The sequence below is a fragment of the Phalaenopsis equestris genome, unplaced genomic scaffold (assembly GCF_001263595.1).
Source record: "Phalaenopsis equestris unplaced genomic scaffold, ASM126359v1 Scaffold000002, whole genome shotgun sequence".
In the NCBI taxonomy this organism is placed as follows: Eukaryota; Viridiplantae; Streptophyta; class Magnoliopsida; order Asparagales; family Orchidaceae; genus Phalaenopsis; species Phalaenopsis equestris.
The window spans coordinates 18,723,195-18,740,510 of record NW_018164444.1 but is presented as its reverse complement, the minus strand read 5'-3'; the positions used below and the strand labels follow the sequence as shown (position 1 = coordinate 18,740,510).

Here is a 17,316-nt window from a genome sequence, read left to right as displayed (position 1 = left end):
ATATATATATATATATATATATATATGTTTTTTACTCTATAAATTACCCTACATTTGGGTCATTCGAATATACATGTTGTACGTAGGGCTGTCAAAACGGCTCGTTGTTCGCGAACAGCTCGTGTTCGGCTCGTTTGCTAAGTTAACAAGCCAAACACAAACAACATGAATAAATATTTGTTCGTTCGTGTTCCACTCGTATATATTTGATGAGTAGTATTTTTAAAAAAATTAATTGACTACAAAGCTAAAAAGAATTATAATCAATTAAAAGTATTAATGAAGAAAATAGAATAAAAATTATTAATTTAGATTCAAATGATTTTTAAATCTTATCCCAATCCTTAACATCTTTGTTCGTGAACGTCTTGTGTTCGGCTCGCTAAGCAAACGAACCGATCACGAACACACTTTTTGAGCTCGAAATATAAACGAGCCGAACAGAAGTTGAGCGTGGGCTCGCTCGTGTCAGACTCATTTACACTCGTAGCTGTACGTACCTATGTTATTATATTTTCTTATGAAAAAAAAAATAATAATTCTTCAATAGTAAACGTATGGCATCTGTAGATTTGTAATTAGTACTTAACAAAAAAAATAGATAAACCAAGAAAAATCTAATAGGCGGTTAGTCCTTAAATATTTGGTTCTTTTAAGCGATGATTTGGCTTGTGAAAAATAGACGTATGAAAAAAAAAAAGTATTTTAAAATGCAATATGTTAGTTATTTAATTAGAACTGAATTAAATTTTGAATATTACATTTTATATTTAATTTTTTTTAAAAAAAATATGATACTGGAACCAACACATGCCGATAGATAGTGATAGTAAGGCCGATAATGTACAACAGGTGGCTAACAACATCGACAATAAGTGGCTAGTGAAATTAGCCACGACACGGGCGGCGGATGATAGCGGTGGGCAGCGCGGCTGTTAACGATGTTGAGGGCAAGCGATTAATGGTTTATGGCAATGGCTAAAGTTTTCGGGGTATTCAAATCTCAATAAAATTGGAGAGACTTGAAATCCACCACAAATGGTCGATACGAATGAGCCTAAAATTTTCTTAATTTTTTGCTCTCTATTTTTCGTAAGAATCAAACTCATGTCAAAGAGGTTTTGCGACTAACAAGATAACTACTTTCTAACTTATCACCCATGAGGCAAGAGCGCATGTAACATAGAGTTATATTTATTATGATGGGTAACTTAATAATAAATATGTATGTCAAATAAATTCGTGTAAGGTGGCCGACTTTTAGATTATTAATTTGATACCACTGATTGAGTAGGACAATCATTGCCATTTTAAAAACTTCAAATTCCTCACACACAAAAACTATGCTGCACACGCGCATGATAGCTGTTTGAAAGCAATAAAGCGTTTACTATTAACGTGACGACTGAGTATTTGTTCAAAACAAAATTGTAAAATTGCAAAAATATTTTTTAATAAGTTATAATAAAAATATAAATATATATAAACTTAGCTAATGAATTTTTTAGGGCCACTATATTTTAATTGATCAGGCTGAAAAAAATTAGCTTCTCCTCACTAAATTTTTGAGAAACAAGTAATTTCTCCGAATGAAGTTGTGGTGACGATTTGAATCGTTAAGTAGATAGAAAAGTATCACAAACAGATTCTGTGGAGTTTTAAGAACTTTATAAAGTTGATAGTTATTAATTATGTTATCACATTAGTTTTAATATTGATGTGGGCTAAATATTTTGCGACGGTGGAGTAGTGTATTATCGTCTACGCGTGGTATGAAGATTCGACGAACATTTAGGAGAGGTAAAATAACTTGTAGTGACATTAGAAGTTTTTATGTGGAAATCCTATAAAAAGAAAAAAACTACAGGGTGTAGCCCAGCTGAAGAAATCCACTATAAACTGAATATTACATGTATAGTTCATTGTCCCGCGGGTGGGAAATGGTTGAGCACTCGTCGGAGTTACAACATTGGCGCACGAATGAATTTGTTGTAAGAAGTGTGCGGCAGTCGATGGTGATCGGTGGCAACCGTAGGTAGTGGTCGGTGGGGATTAACGACGATCAATGGCGGTTGGCGGTGGTTGACGGTAGTTGACGACGGCAGGAGCTGTGCTAAACTTCAGCTCATTCTCCAAGCTTCAAACTCATTTTCGAGCTTCAAACTCCTTTTTTTCTCATGAGAGAATATTAACTACAAGATTAATCTAAACATTTGAGTGTCATGATGATGTTTTGGGTACAATTAATACAAGAATATTAACTATTTTGATCAGATTGTTCGGAGAATTTGCTTTGATATGACGCTGTTTGATAAGCATTTGAGTGTCATGATGATGTTTGAATTAAGCGATCTTGGGCTCGTTGGATTCAACTTGTCGAGACGCTCAATTCTACTATGAAATCGTCGGATTTGACATCTGTCTAACCATACAAATGCATCCAGAAAACTTCCAAATAAGGTCTAAAGTCTTAATCGGGACTTGATTTAACTTAAATTTGACCAAATTTGGTACCATTGGGTCCGTTTCGTCGAATCAGTCAGCTTGACTATAAGTTCGCTGAAATAAAATTTCCAGATGATTTTTTATCAAATTTTGAGTGTTTCTTGCTCAAAAGATTGCCTCAAGATCCATATCACACCTTGAGATTTCTGTGGGATGATGAAAATTTGTTGGTGGCGCGTCAAATATTATGATTAATTTAATACAAGGCACCTCCGACATCTTTGATTGGGCCTAGGAATGTGCCAAACTTAGTGATAATAAAATTCGGGGAAAAGTTTGGTTATATAATATTCTAGTAAGATTTTGATCAAAGTACGTCTAATAGCTATTAAATTTATGTTGAAATGGGTTTTATAAACATGCCTTTAATCAATCAAATAATTTTTCTTCCAACAATTTTAAATTCATTGTGATTTAAGAATAAAATATTTTATTTTACAATTTTTAATTAATTTTGCTTTGATTAATCTTGTCCACCCAAAGATCTAATAGTCGATAACACAAAAAAGACTTTGGATTGTATTTTTCATGAATTCCTAGAAATAAGACACATATCGAAAGATGAATTTTGTAAATCAATGCAGGTTATCCGGAGCAAGAACAATCAGACGATAGCGATGGACCGAATAGAGGCAATCGGGCAAACAAACAACCATAAACCGACCTCTTAAGGGTCGGCCGACCTAGAAGTAATTTGCTAATCAAAAGCCAACCGATTCTTTCTCTATTGTTTATGTTTGATTTGTTGGGTGTGATTCAAGGACAAATGTGACTTCAATTTGTCCATATTATTTGTGCTGGACACAACAAAGCCATGGAAATATTAACCTGATTGCATGAAATTAGATATGCTGATACAAAAAAATATAAGCAGGTACAGATTTCTAGTCAATACTGCACAGGAGTAGACCTTGCATTTTAAATGAAATTGACTATTTTATGTAAAACTAATATTTTATTCAGCTAGAAAAATAAAAAAACCGCAGCTAATCTAAAATTCAAATGAATAAAATATGATTCTGTAGCTACTGCGTTCCATTGATGCGGTAAGCGTGGTAACACCTCGCACATTTGGTAGGTTGGAAAGTGTGTTCAATTCAAGATTTACTGCATGCCACACGATTCTTTATGTATTTACCTTCCTAACTCCTAAATTTTAATTTTTTTACTTGATGAGGTAGGAAGAAGAAAGTTCAATATGACTCATATCCACCGCCACAAAATGATACCCTTCCCATGCAAAAATTTTACTGTGCGGACTCCGGACGTAAATCTACGCGCAGATCAAGTTATTTCTAAGTTATTTTCAGGTTATTTCTGGATTATTTTTAATAATACCAAAATAACCAAGATAATACAAAAATAACCAAGAAATAACCCAAAAATAAAAACCGCGGGTTATTTCTGGGTTATTTTGACATTATTGAAAATAACCCAGAAATAACCTGAAAATAACTTAAGAATAACTTATGTCGCACGTAGAGCTACGTCAGGAGTCCGGACAAAAAAGAGCTCCTTCCCATGGGATTGGCCACCCCATATATATATATATATATATATATATACAAATCTCAATGAATTTTTTTTAACAATAAATATTCCAAATTTAAATTCACGATTTTCCAGAGCCCTCGTTTTAACAACTTTATAAGCAAGTTGATCGTTTCGACAAAACGAACCAAATAATACCAAATTGGTTAGATATGAATTCAATCAGGTTCAAATCAAATCATTAAACACTTTTGAAGATTTTGATCATCTATTAAATTGTCAAATGAACTCCAAATTTGATATATTTATATTGAAATCCAACTATGGTTTACATGACCAACTATATCCTTCTTGGTTAATTGTTATTGCAATTTCCAACTACAATTTTTGCGACCAACCGACACCACTGCAACTACCAAATATGACATATGTGACTAATTGCTACTGCACTTTTCAATCACGACATCTGTGGCCAACTGACATTACCGTAGCTACAAAGTACTGATTATGAGACTAAATATGACTTATATGGCTAACTGCTACTGCAACTTCCAACTAAGACCTAAATGGTCAATTGACGCTATTGCAACTATCAACTATAGTCTATGTGAACAAATACAACTTATATGGCTAAATGCTATTGCAACCAACCACAACCTATGCAGCTAGCTACTTCTACAACTTGACATTATGGTTTTTATGGCTAATCAACGCTCTTGTAGCTACCAACTACGACCCATGTGATCAACTACGACCTATTTGACCAGTTATCAATATAACTACCAACAACAGATTATATGACTTACTATTATTGCAACTACCAATTATGACTTATGTGGCCAAACACTAATGTAACTTCCCACTACGGCCTTTGTGACCGACTAATGTTATTGCAACTATCAACTATAGTTTATGTGACCAACTATTACATATATGATCAATTACTACTGTTGCTTTCCACTATGACCTTTTTGACTAACTGACACTATTGCAGCTACCAAGTACGACATAAGTAGCCAATTATTACTGTAGCTTCCCATAACAATCTTTGTGGCCAATTGATGTTATTGCAATCACTAACTACGATCCATGTGATCGGCTGGTGCTATTGCAGCTTTTATGGCCAACCACTCTACTACAAACATCGTCTAAGACCATTATTGCAACCACCAACTACAACTTTTACGATAAACTACTATCTTTGTAGCAATCAAATATGTCTTTGCGACCAACTATTACTATTACAATCAATAACTACATTTGTTGTAGCCCAATTATGACTTTTATAGCTAAACTATTATTGTAAATATGTAATTCTTAACATTGTAATTCCATTTTCTCTAATTTAGAAAAAGAGTGTACTCATGCACTTACAATCATATAGTGAATTATTTGACTAAGCTAGACCTCGTTATCCTTTTTCATTTCCAGGATTTTCCACGTAAAAAAAATATTTGTATTTCCTCAAGCTACTATTCTATCATCCGTGTGTGTGTTAGATTCTCTTGCAATGCTAAAAACTTAAATATCACTATATATATAATTGGATACTAATCAAGTAAATCAAGGCTCAACTCGATAGGTGGACAAGATCAATCCTAAAGTTACAAATTGACTTTGAGACCATCTAATTAAGGAATTCACCTCAGGATATTCCATCTAATCAAAGCTTCAAGTCACAATATATTTATTTGAGCTTCACATAAAAGGAATAAAAGATATATTGTAGAGAAAAAAAATGTTGATCCACTATTACCATGCAATTGGACAATGATGGCTAGCAAATGCATAAAATATGAATAGCAGTTTACCTACAACCATCCCGCATTGATGACTAAGCACGTAATTTCTTTTTTTTACTGAACTGAGAGGTGAAATTAAATTGAGTAAGAATAAAAAAGCTTAGAAAGACTTGAAATAAAAATAAATCAATCAATCAATTGTAATTTTATCTAAGATTCACTTACGTTTACGATATCTAACTTACAACTGAGCATGTGGTGTCCGATCTATATCTTCGATTATCGATCTCCGCGTCTGATCAATTTTTTTTTTTAAATATGGGCCTACCGAAATACATATTTACGGTGATCAACGGTGTAGATCGGACAACATGCATCTGTGCATGCGATGTCCGTATGCAATAATTTTTCGTTTACGTAAGCCCATGTTAATTTCAGTGTTTATAAAAATGCTAAATTAATTCTCAATTTTATTTTAATCTGACAAAAATAATAATTTTTTTGGGCTATCTCGACGTGCATTAAATACTATTCACGTGAGGTCGTTTTAATACTTGAATTTATAGAAGGGGTAAAATTGTTCCTGATTATTTTAAAATTGAGGTTTAATTGTTCTATCTGAGGACTATTTCAACCACAATTTAAATGGTGGGATTATTTCGACACAAACTTTTAGGACTAAAATGATCATATATAAATAATCTGAAACTATTTCGACACTTTGCTCCTCTTAAAACTAAGAGATAATTTTAGCACCTTTTTATTCAAATAAGAGTTTATAATTTATATGAAACCTTTAAAATTTTCAATAGCATCATTATATTTTATGCTCAAATATGTAATCACATTAATTTAAAATAAAATAATAAAGTTTATGATGTCCAATAAAGCAATAAGCTGTGAGGGCTAATTTAAATTAAGTAGGCTCATGTCCAAATCTCTCTCTCTCTCTCTCTCTCTCTCTCTCTCCCTCCCTCTCTATATAAGAAATTGATTAAACTTTTGATCAGTTTTTTAGTCATTACAGTCCATCGCCATGCACCATCTAAGCCAAATGACTTGTGAACTAGCTTGGACTCAGCTGGATAAGCAACTCAAGAGCTAAACTCCATGAGCTAATAAACCAAACTCAAGCCAACCTCAACTCAGACTTGTGAATTTGTCAATTTGCTCATTTTTTTTTTCAAAAAATATTAATATAAATATACTCAAAATATATTATTTTAAGACTTTATTTATAAATTAGTAAAAATATTCAAAATTTTATATTTATATTTTATATTAAAAAATTTCTTATTATTTATCTACTAATTGCACGTTATATTTATCATTTTATGACCCATTTTCATAAATATAGACACACTGTTTTAAATATATACAAGTCTTCCTATTAAGTTTTGTCACATATTTCAAAATATAAAAATCATTGGAAAAAACAACATAAAAGAAATTAAAAAGCTAAAAGATGATATTGTAATTTTTATAACCTTTGAGAGGGGGGATTATTGCGTGCGGACACCGCATGCATCTCTGCATGCGGTGTTCGATCCTGGCCGTAGATCACGGTGATCTACGGTCAGGATTATTTCCGTTTTTAAAAAAAAAAAATAAAAAATTTTAGGTGGGGCCCACCGAAATACATCAGGACCGTAAATCATGTGATTTACGGTCCGGATCGGCGTCCGCGGCTGCGTGCGGACGCCGATCCGCATGGAATAATTTTTCCTTTGAGAGAGGCATTGGTTCCCATGTTGTCATTCTTCACTCCATCAATACAGAAATAGTCATCATTAGCTGATCTGCTTCACATTTTCCTCACCTGGAAAAGCTAAAAACAGCAAGCAAACAGAATTAGAAGAAGAATGTTACCCAAAATAGCTGCATTGGACTCTATCTGCTATTATAATAACAGCCGGTGTTGCGTTAAGCTTTACAGAACCTAGTTCAGTGTCCCACAACAATGGCAGCTATTAGCTATACCGCCGCGTTGCGTAATCGGTCACACGAAGAGGAAAAACAAGGACGATTCACATACATACTCAATTCTCATGTATTTACATAGCTAACACATAAAGTCCATTAAAAGCTGTATTTTAGTTTCAAAAGGTCAAGATAGTTGTATTTTTGATACGATATGAATGATTTGGGCATTATAAATGTAAAAGATGAAGTTTTGGGTGATAGATATGTAAATACATAAGAATTGGGTGATATGCATGTAAATGCCAAAAAAAAAACGATTCAAGAAAAAGCTGAAGAGACAAACAATTCATGTTAATTAATTTCATCAACCACCGCAGAATGTTGTATCAGACACTAACAAGCCTGTAAAAAATGCTAATGCCAATCTCTGCAGCTCATTTTTGTTTATTTTCTGGTTAGAATAACAGCTGGAGTTTTTAAGGAGATCCAAACCCAAGTGATCTGAAGTCTAAAACAGAGACCACCATGTCCTGTTCCTACTGGCATGAGCCATTCTACCATGAGACCCACGAGATTGCTGAGCATCACGATCGCCAATGCCACAATGAATCCTTCCCCCAGCTATGGAATTCCGCACCCATGTTACGATAGCGATACCGACAATAGTCACAATCGGAGCTGCGGCAATTAAAAGCCATCGTCGATTGCCACCATGGTTCGACCCGCCTTCGTCTTCATCATTGCCATCCATGTCAGATTGATTTTCGATATGGTGACGATGCTCATCAGCTTCGTCTCCCAAAGCACTTGATTCATCAGAATAGCTTTCATCAACCTGCACCCGATGCCGCATTTCATCAAAAACATTTCGCACGTTGTTATGCTTTCCCTCCTCATACTCGGAGTCATCAGTTGGAAGTTCATACCGACAAACAGGACAGGAGTTTCTAGTTCTTAACCATGGCAAGATACAGGAGGGGTGATACAGATGCGAGCACGGAAGCTGCCTAGCTTCGGCATCAATAGACAGAGGATCTTTGCAAACTGCACAGATTAAAGTGCCATTTTTCTCATGATCCTTTGAAATGATCACACGAGGCAGGTTGCGCAGAGAAGAAGCTGCGGCTGGAGGAGCTCCTCTCCTTGAGCTATCGGCTTCTGCGAGTTGTTCGAGAAGCTCCTCAAAGCCTTGTGCATCCATATAGTCGCCTAAATTCCCAGTAAAAGGAGAAAGGTCTATTTCGTCTATATCGGTGAAGAGATCGACGGGATTTATTTGCCAACGAATCAAGGTACTGTTTTGGGGGCTCGTGGTACTTCCATCTAAACTGTTAGTCTCGTGGATACGTCCATGGGGCTCCATAAGCTGCATGGAAGTTTCCATTACACTAACCTCCTCCCATGCTCCATAATCAGCCTGGTCATCTGAAGTCCATTGGTCTAGACCAGCATGCATAGGATCAATGTCTGTGTCGGTGTGCATACGGCTTTCGTTATCTAGAGGGCTTGGTGTTTCCCTATCAATTATACTATGCACATCAACGGAAGCATCGGAATCGCCTCCGTAAGCACTGAAACTTACATGCGAGTCGGTTTCACCGAACATGGAGTCCATGCGCTCGATACTATCGTTATCAGTATCAGAATTCATTCTACGTCCCCTTCTTGACAAGTTCCTGTAAGTGTAACTTGGATGATGATGGATGCCAGCCGTTGTGTCCTCGTCTTGTTGTGGATCCCGATTTTGCCTTGCCAAACCGATCAGGTGAGAGAACTGCTGTGAGAACACACTTTCCACTGATTCTGAACTCCCATACCTTGATCTTCTTCTCCTTTGCCTTCCCCAAGGATTTCGAGAAGTCAAGCTTATGCCATTATCATCCAAAACCAAGGATTTGCAGTCTCTGCATATGCCTGAATGATCTAGTCCTTCATTTATTTCAATCCATGGAATGAAAGTTCTTCTGCATACCATGCATTGCATCTCCAGAAGTTCAGAGTGATGAACTGCACCTCTGTTCTCTTGCAGATCTTCTAATGAAATCGTATATCCATGAGATAATTCATGTGATTCAGCATCCATCTACAAATTAGAAGGAGATGAGAGAAAATAAGATAAAACATTTTAACCTATGTGGAGAAAATAGAGTCCGCCAAGTGCCATTAACTCCCTAAAGACTGACTTACAGCGATGGTTGAACCTGGAAAAGATACGGAGCAGGAAGCTGTATGTGGATGTTGCAGACCTAGCAAACCAAAAGAGAGAATTTAAAAATGGAAATTACAGAAATATTGGGCTAGGAGTTAAAAATAAAATTTGCATTAAAAAAGTTAAGCTTGTATCTGATCTAAATTCAGGTCTCAAGCAAAAGTGTTGTGTAATATCATCAAGTTGTATTTAAAACACTCAAGTTTACTAAAAATATCTAGTATTTATTATAACTATGTACAAAAATTGTGTGCGCAAATGATGTGTTAAATTCTAAATAAGCATGCTATGAATACATTCTAACTGTTTATGAAATGCATGAGAAGCATCCCCTATGTTTTGCATGATTGATGGGTATCTTCAATTACTATTATGGATTTGTAAATGCAATCGCCAGGTTGTCACTATTGGATCAAAGGATCCTGTTAAGCTGCGGAGCCTGAAGCACCCACAGCGAGAGCTGCAGCACAAAGTGGAAAAGCCTGCACTGGACTTAGTGTAGCCATGCCTGAAACAGGCTTAGCTATGCCGGCGGCGTAACCACGCCAAAATGGGTGTGGCTACGCCACCGAGGGTCGCTCGTTTTGTGCCTTTTCCTAAGAGGGAGAAATAATTACGCCCATACACGGCGTGACCATGCCACCAGGCGGTTAATTCTGGAATAATTCTTAAATTTGTGATTTTGAGCGATGAAGCAGACACACTCTCATGCGGTTCTTCCAACAAAAATCTTGTGAAGGAGAAAAGTGTTAGAAAGAATGATTTCAACGTGTTTTTTTTTTATTTTTCTTGTGAGAATGAGAGGAAAGGTATGGAAAAAAGTTCCATATTCAAAGTTAAATCCTAGTGTGTTTTTCATAATTTTATTTTTGTTGTTGTGCTTACGTTAGAATATTTTGTTCCGGTTTTTCTAGAATCAGTGTGATCTTATTCCGTGATGTGGTTTTGATTTCTAACCGGATCGAAGCCCAGTAGAAGTATAAGATTTTCATTCCAACAAGTGGTATGAGAACAGAGTTTTTTGATTCAAGTGAGACTAATGACCGATGAAGCAAGGTACAAAAAAGAAAAGTATAGTGAGACGAACTTTGCCTTTTAGAGGATGCAAGTGACGGATTTGTAAAATCAGAAAAAAATATATTTGCCACTATAAAGTATCAACAAGCAGCCTAAGTCAATGATCATGGAGAAATGAGAGGTGTTGGTTCGAACAACTCTATGTTTGATCCATTTATTACTTTCCTCGTCTGTTGCATTCAATATAATAAATTAAAAAATTACAATGGATCTCACGACGACACTAACAAAAATGTACAAAAATTTTTTGCTTCAAATAAAGTTTTTTTGATGAAAAGGATATTCAATATGAATATGAAGGAAGACAGTTTGGTCGCAGAACATCTAAACAATTTCAACAATATAACTCGTCAGTTGTGTTCTATAAGGATCAGGTTTGATGACAAGGATAGGGTATTATTGATACTATCTTCATTGTTGAACGACAGATGATTTGATCATGGTAATAAGTAACTCTTCTGGGAATATAAAGTTGAACTTCGATGATATCGTAAGGTTGATGTTGAATGAAAATGTTAGCAAAAAGTCAGCAAACAGTTAATTTTAAGGTTCTGCGTTGATTACGGAAAATAGATGAAGGAATTTGGATATGAATACGGGCAGAGATAGATTCAAGTCCAGAAATAGAATGTCTAGTTCAAGAGACGAAATGACAAGGAGAATATTGAAATTACGGAAATAAAGGGCATTTTAAGAAGAACTACAAAGCTTCAAGGAAATCTAGTGGTGGAGGACAAAAAAAGAATATCTCTACAAATATCTGCAACAACGAATACCAATGTGACTCCCTGGTGTTATCTCTAATCAACGTTGAATCTTGGATAGTAAATTTAGGTCTCTTTTCACCACGCCTCATTAAAGATGTGTTGATCTAGGAAAGTTTATCTGAGAAACAATAAGGCCTGCAATATCGTAGAAAATAGTGATTTGGATATTAAGTTGTCAAATGAAACAGCCTGAAAGCTTAAGAAGTTAGACATGTTCCAAGTCTGAAAAGAAATCTCATCTCTGAAACAGTCTGGAAGCATATTTAAGGTTCCACGCTCTTATGGGGCGCTTAAGCTCCCATGGTTGGCGCCTATGTGCCAGCCTTAATTGCTGCTTGTAATGCTTTGACTTCACAATACATAGCACACAACATAGAATCTTGCGAACGTGTTGATGAAGATGGTGGTTATCAAGAAACTGGAGTTATGTTTGTTTTAAGTTGGAGTCCATAATAATTGAGACCGAATGTGAGCCACACCATGATACATGACTATGAAGATGTAAAAACGAAGATGCAAATTTAGTGATAGGTGTTTGGTGCTATCATGTTCCAAGTGAAAAATTTTCATGTTGTGGGCCTGAAGCACCCACAGCCAAAAAAAGCCCACGACAGCCTGCAACACAGCCACAAAGTATGCACTGGACTTGGCGTAGCTATGCACGAAATAGACGGAGCTACACTGATGGCATAACTACGCCGAAATGGGCGTGACCACACTGCCAAGGGTTGTCATTTCGTTTGTCTTCTCGATCGGGAGAAATAATTACGCCCACACGCAGCAAGACCATGCCGCCAAAAGGTTAGTCCTGAAACAATTCTTAATTTATGATTTCAAGCAATTTGAAATAGACTCTCTCGCGTGTGATTCTTTCAACCAAAGTCTTGTGAAGGAGACAAATATCGGAGAGGAGGATTTCAACGTGTTTTTTATCTTGTGTGATAGAGAGGAAGATTTCAGAGCAAAAGTCTATAAGATCCATCTATTGTAGAGAGAAGATTTGAGAGCGTATTATGTACTTTTCTGAATTTCATACTTCATGATTTTTTTCCCATTCATGGGTTTTTTCTATGTTAAATCTTGGTCTGTTTTTTTTAGCATTTTTTTTTTGGTGCTTCAATTCGAATATTTTATTCCAGTTTTTTTCGAATCAATGTGGTTTTATTCCGCGATGTTGTTTTGATTTCTAATTAAATCGAAGCCTTTCTAGAGACATAAAATTTCCATCGCAATAGATCCCACTGAAGCAAACAGGCTCATACTAGAATCGAAGGGTTCACTAAGAAGCATCAACCATGTTTTGCAAATGCATTCTGATAGTATATTGAAATTATTCAAAAGGCATTGTTTGATTATTACGATGAGTTATTATTATCACCATTCATGCAAATCTCAGTGACACATCCCTACCTTGTTTCACAAGTGGCATTAATTATTATTTTTCATGATAACATGTGTTTGTCTTATAAATTTATTAATTGACTATTGAGCATATCATAAGCTTGCACAATCAACTGAGTTTACTACGTGCTGTGCTATACTTTCTTTTTCAAAAAGGGTGTTCTTTTGTGAAATCATTGAAGATTAAAAAAGAAATTAAAATGGCAAGCATTTATAGTAATTATTTACGAATTAGATGTCGGTGGGTGAATGGTGATTTTCTGTGATTTCCTTGTTGATATATGATGTATTTAAGTGACTTGATGACCTCCTCAGGTGATCCATGTAATAGTAAGATTTTTATTCTTTGCTTAGCAGATAATTTATATGAATGTTCAGGTTTAAGGTTGTGCTTATTTCTTTGATGGTATTAATGGTATATATAATTGCTCAAACGATATGCATGCATTGCAAATTTATAAGACACCCAACCAAACTATTATATATATATATATATATATATATTAAATCAGTCATGCAGCTGTATGTTCTAGGCCTTGAACTCAAAACCTAATAGTTGTAAATAAAGCTTTCAATCTCTAGGCCGACCCAAACCATTAAACTGTTGAAATTAACCAGCGATGTTTTTGGTGGGTGGGGAATGGCCGAAAATTGGATATTATTGTATAAAATAAAATTTTCAAATACAAAATCTCAGAAATGGGGGGCTAAATTTTCTATGAAATATGAAAGATGCTTAGAAATTTACATGCCACAGCTCTACCCATATGCAAAATAATATCCTAATTACATCGTAAATGAGAAAGTATCTTTCATATATTGTGAAAACGATTATAACTAATATAACACAAAATAAATTGTTCGCTTACCATTAAACATTTCCAATATAAACATGATAATTGGCCTATTTCATCAGATACAAAACATCTATGAGTCTTGGCTTATAAAAAGGAGCAATCTATCAATGATAGCTCCTTCACTTTGCAAATTATATGAAAAGGATGACTTTTATCACCCATGCTCACCAATTCTGTTTTGATGAATCGGATAAGTAAAACAGCAACAATAATAATCATTGCTAATTGAAACATCTCTAACATATACAAGCGAATGAAATATATAATTTGAAAAACGTTCATCTTACTAAATCCCATTGCTAAAGATCTTAATGTCCAGGAATCTCAGATTCAATCATACAAATGCACCATCCTGTCCTCCCACATAAACACGAGGGGGGGGCGTGTTTTTTTATCTTGTAGTTCCATGTTAGAAAATTGGATATTATTGTATAAAACAAATGTCAATGAACTATCATGATTAATCAAAATGAAATAATAAAAGGGATGTATCAACATAAGCATATCATAATCAATCTGAATAAAGCAGGGGTAACTTAAACTTACTCTATTAATCCTAATTAATTTATCCTCTAAACCTTTTCATGGATTGCGTTAATTTTCCCATATTTATAAATGTCTCATCAACGAGAATTATGTAATGTGCAAAAGCATAAATCAACTTACCTCAAATTAAATATCCTTTGCAAGTATCTCCATAGGAAAAACTATTGACTTTAAGTTAATCATTGATTTATAGAAATTAAGAACTCTTTGAGGGACTCACAAAAGTTAGTAAATATGCATTGTTAAAAGCTTCAACAAGCTTCTGACATGTGTTTTTTGATGTGCATTAAATTACTTCTTGTGGCACTTGATTAGTCATTCATGTGCCATCTCAAATCATTAAAAAATCCGTTTTCTGTTTTCTGCTTTCTATATTTTCAGTAATTAGCTTAATTCCAAAATTGTCTTCATAAATAAACCTTGTTGGTAAAAAAAAAAAAAACCAATGAATCTCTTGCAACAATATAATTTTTAATTATTTACATATCTAGGTTGATTGATCTCTTCTAGAAGTTCATTATCTGACTCAAAAGTTAGATTCCTTTATAATGACTAGCACTTTAATTATCTAATTTAAGGTGAGGTATTTTGAAACTTCAAAATACAAAAAGTGAATCGCTAAGCATATGATTGAAATCCATGGAACTACAACTCAAAATTTTATTTATCAACATCGAAACTACATGTCTTCGGGCACTATTTATAACAATATGATCTTGTTCAAAATAATAAAATTACCCTGGAACAAATAAAAAAAATGCCAATTTGTCTCGAATGAAAAATGACACTTTAAACACTAATAATTAGTTTGAAAGTAATTAATAACAAATATAACATGAAACATGGTACAAATCATGGAAAATTTATTCAAGAACGCTATGATTGCATCTAAGAGTAAGCTTTATGTACCAAAACGCATGGTCCTTAAAATTTCATTGAAAATATTTGTCAATCCAACCATTGCAACTGCATCTATAGTTTTCTAAATTTCACTAAGCATCTCATCAAGCCTAAAGGGTTATCATTATACAATTTCTTCGAAGATAATGCCGATTCACTATCATGGGACAATCTACAATATACTTCATTAACGTATTCATCGTGCACTTTCAAAAGAATTTCTTCGTTAAATATCTAATCATAACAATTACTCAAAGTAGCATTTTAATATTTTATTTATAGCTTCACATATAACCAAGATCATGTTTCAGCATACCTAATTTCTTCGTATTGGTTATGAATATGCTTATGAAGAATGTTCAAAGTGAGATGCATCAGTTCCTGCTTTTAGCGTATGACATACTTCTAATCACGTTTAACACATCTAAAATAATAAAAAATAGTAAGATCTCTTATCACTTGTATTAACCAGTTTCAATGTCTCATTTTCCATTTATTTAACATCCAATCTGACGAATAAATAATTTAAATTTGTACATAATTAGGCCACAATTCATGAAAACAAAATGCAGATAATTTAATTGGAGGCAATTTTAGGCGTTACATCCATTTACAACGACAAAGAAACTTCCCAATCTAGCTACCCAAGAAACCCAAACACATAAATCCACAAGAAACATGTAACCTCCTCCCTTACCATGCCAACCATCCAATCAATATACACTCCAGATAATCTCAACTATAATTACGCATAATTAATCAACTCAGAAAAACCTACCCCAACAAATTCAGTAATAAAAAGATCAAGGAAGTGTATGGAAACCCCTAAACTCCGGCGAGCTCCTCAGCTAACAAGATTCTTTCCATTGACTTCCTTAACGAATAAATCGGAGGAGAACATGAGGATAATGGTGAGAAGGAACGAAGGTAAGAATAACGAATAGGTAAAAGAAGGTCCGCACCGGATTGCACAATCTAGAGTTACCTTAGACTCCGCTTCCACGTAGCTCTTGTCTGCGAGAGCTCCCTCGTCGTCGTCTTCCTCTCGGGCTGCCTTCCCTCTTCTGGTTTCCAGTTCCTCCAGAACTGGTTACCGGTTTAAGATGTTCGGTGGTCGGCCCACCCGATGGGTACGGGCCCAATCGGTTCGGGCGAGGAAAATTTTTATTTATAATTAATTATGTAAAATTAATTTATTTCGAGATGGTGCAATATAATTGCATATTATGCTTATTTTTAAATAAATTAAATGATTATAACTTATTTATATTATATTATTTTTATCCAGATTTTTTTTTTCATTTTGAGCTGAATTATTAATCCTCCTGTTTATTTTTTTACAAAATACTAGTTAATATGTAAAGTCTTATTTAACTTAATAAGTATTAGAGAAATTTACATATTTATCCCTTAATTTTGATGTATTTGCATGCAAAGCACTTAAATTTTTATACTTATGAAAATATATTTCACTTTCAAAATGTTAGTAATGAAGGTTTTTTGATGTGTTAAAAATATGAATAATTTGCATGTAAATATTAAAATGGAGGGGTATAAATGTAAATGCTCTTAATTTTTAATGCACTAACTTACGATCAATAACATGGCCATTGATAGATGAGAATCAAAACGGGCCCAAAGAAAGACTTATTTTTTGTCTGACGTTAAATAAAAGAAAATGGAAATGATAAAAATATTTTATTATATTATCTAGTTATATGTAATTAAAATTAGGAAAATTTGCATTCATATCACAAAGTTTTTATATGTTTACATATCTAATATCCAATATTTGATATTTATATTTATAAATAGGGGTGCAAACGAGGCTCGCTCGTGTTCGGCTTGTTTATATTTCGAGCTCAAAGTGTGTTCGTGTTCGGCTCCTAAGCTTTGAC

At 34.3% G+C, this 17,316-nt stretch overlaps 1 protein-coding gene across 3 annotated transcripts; it reads right to left on the bottom strand.

Annotated features, from left to right (window-relative positions):
* Window positions 1-7,919: 7,919 nt before the first annotated feature.
* On the bottom strand, window positions 7,920-16,540 carry LOC110018027. Of its 3 annotated transcripts, none has more exons than XM_020715239.1 (4): window positions 16,404-16,540; window positions 16,197-16,292; window positions 9,849-9,907; window positions 7,920-9,744 (listed from the first exon to the last, which is right to left on the bottom strand). In XM_020715239.1, the coding sequence occupies exon 4, from the start codon at window positions 9,742-9,744 to the stop codon at window positions 8,170-8,172; it is 1,575 nt and encodes a 524-aa protein (XP_020570898.1). In that variant the 5' UTR covers window positions 9,849-9,907; window positions 16,197-16,292; window positions 16,404-16,540; the 3' UTR covers window positions 7,920-8,169. The 3 variants fall into 3 exon arrangements, with proteins under 3 accessions (XP_020570898.1, XP_020570900.1, XP_020570897.1); XM_020715241.1 differs by having other exon boundaries at window positions 16,197-16,288; XM_020715238.1 differs by lacking the exon at window positions 16,197-16,292.
* Between the last annotated feature and the right edge of the window lie 776 nt (window positions 16,541-17,316).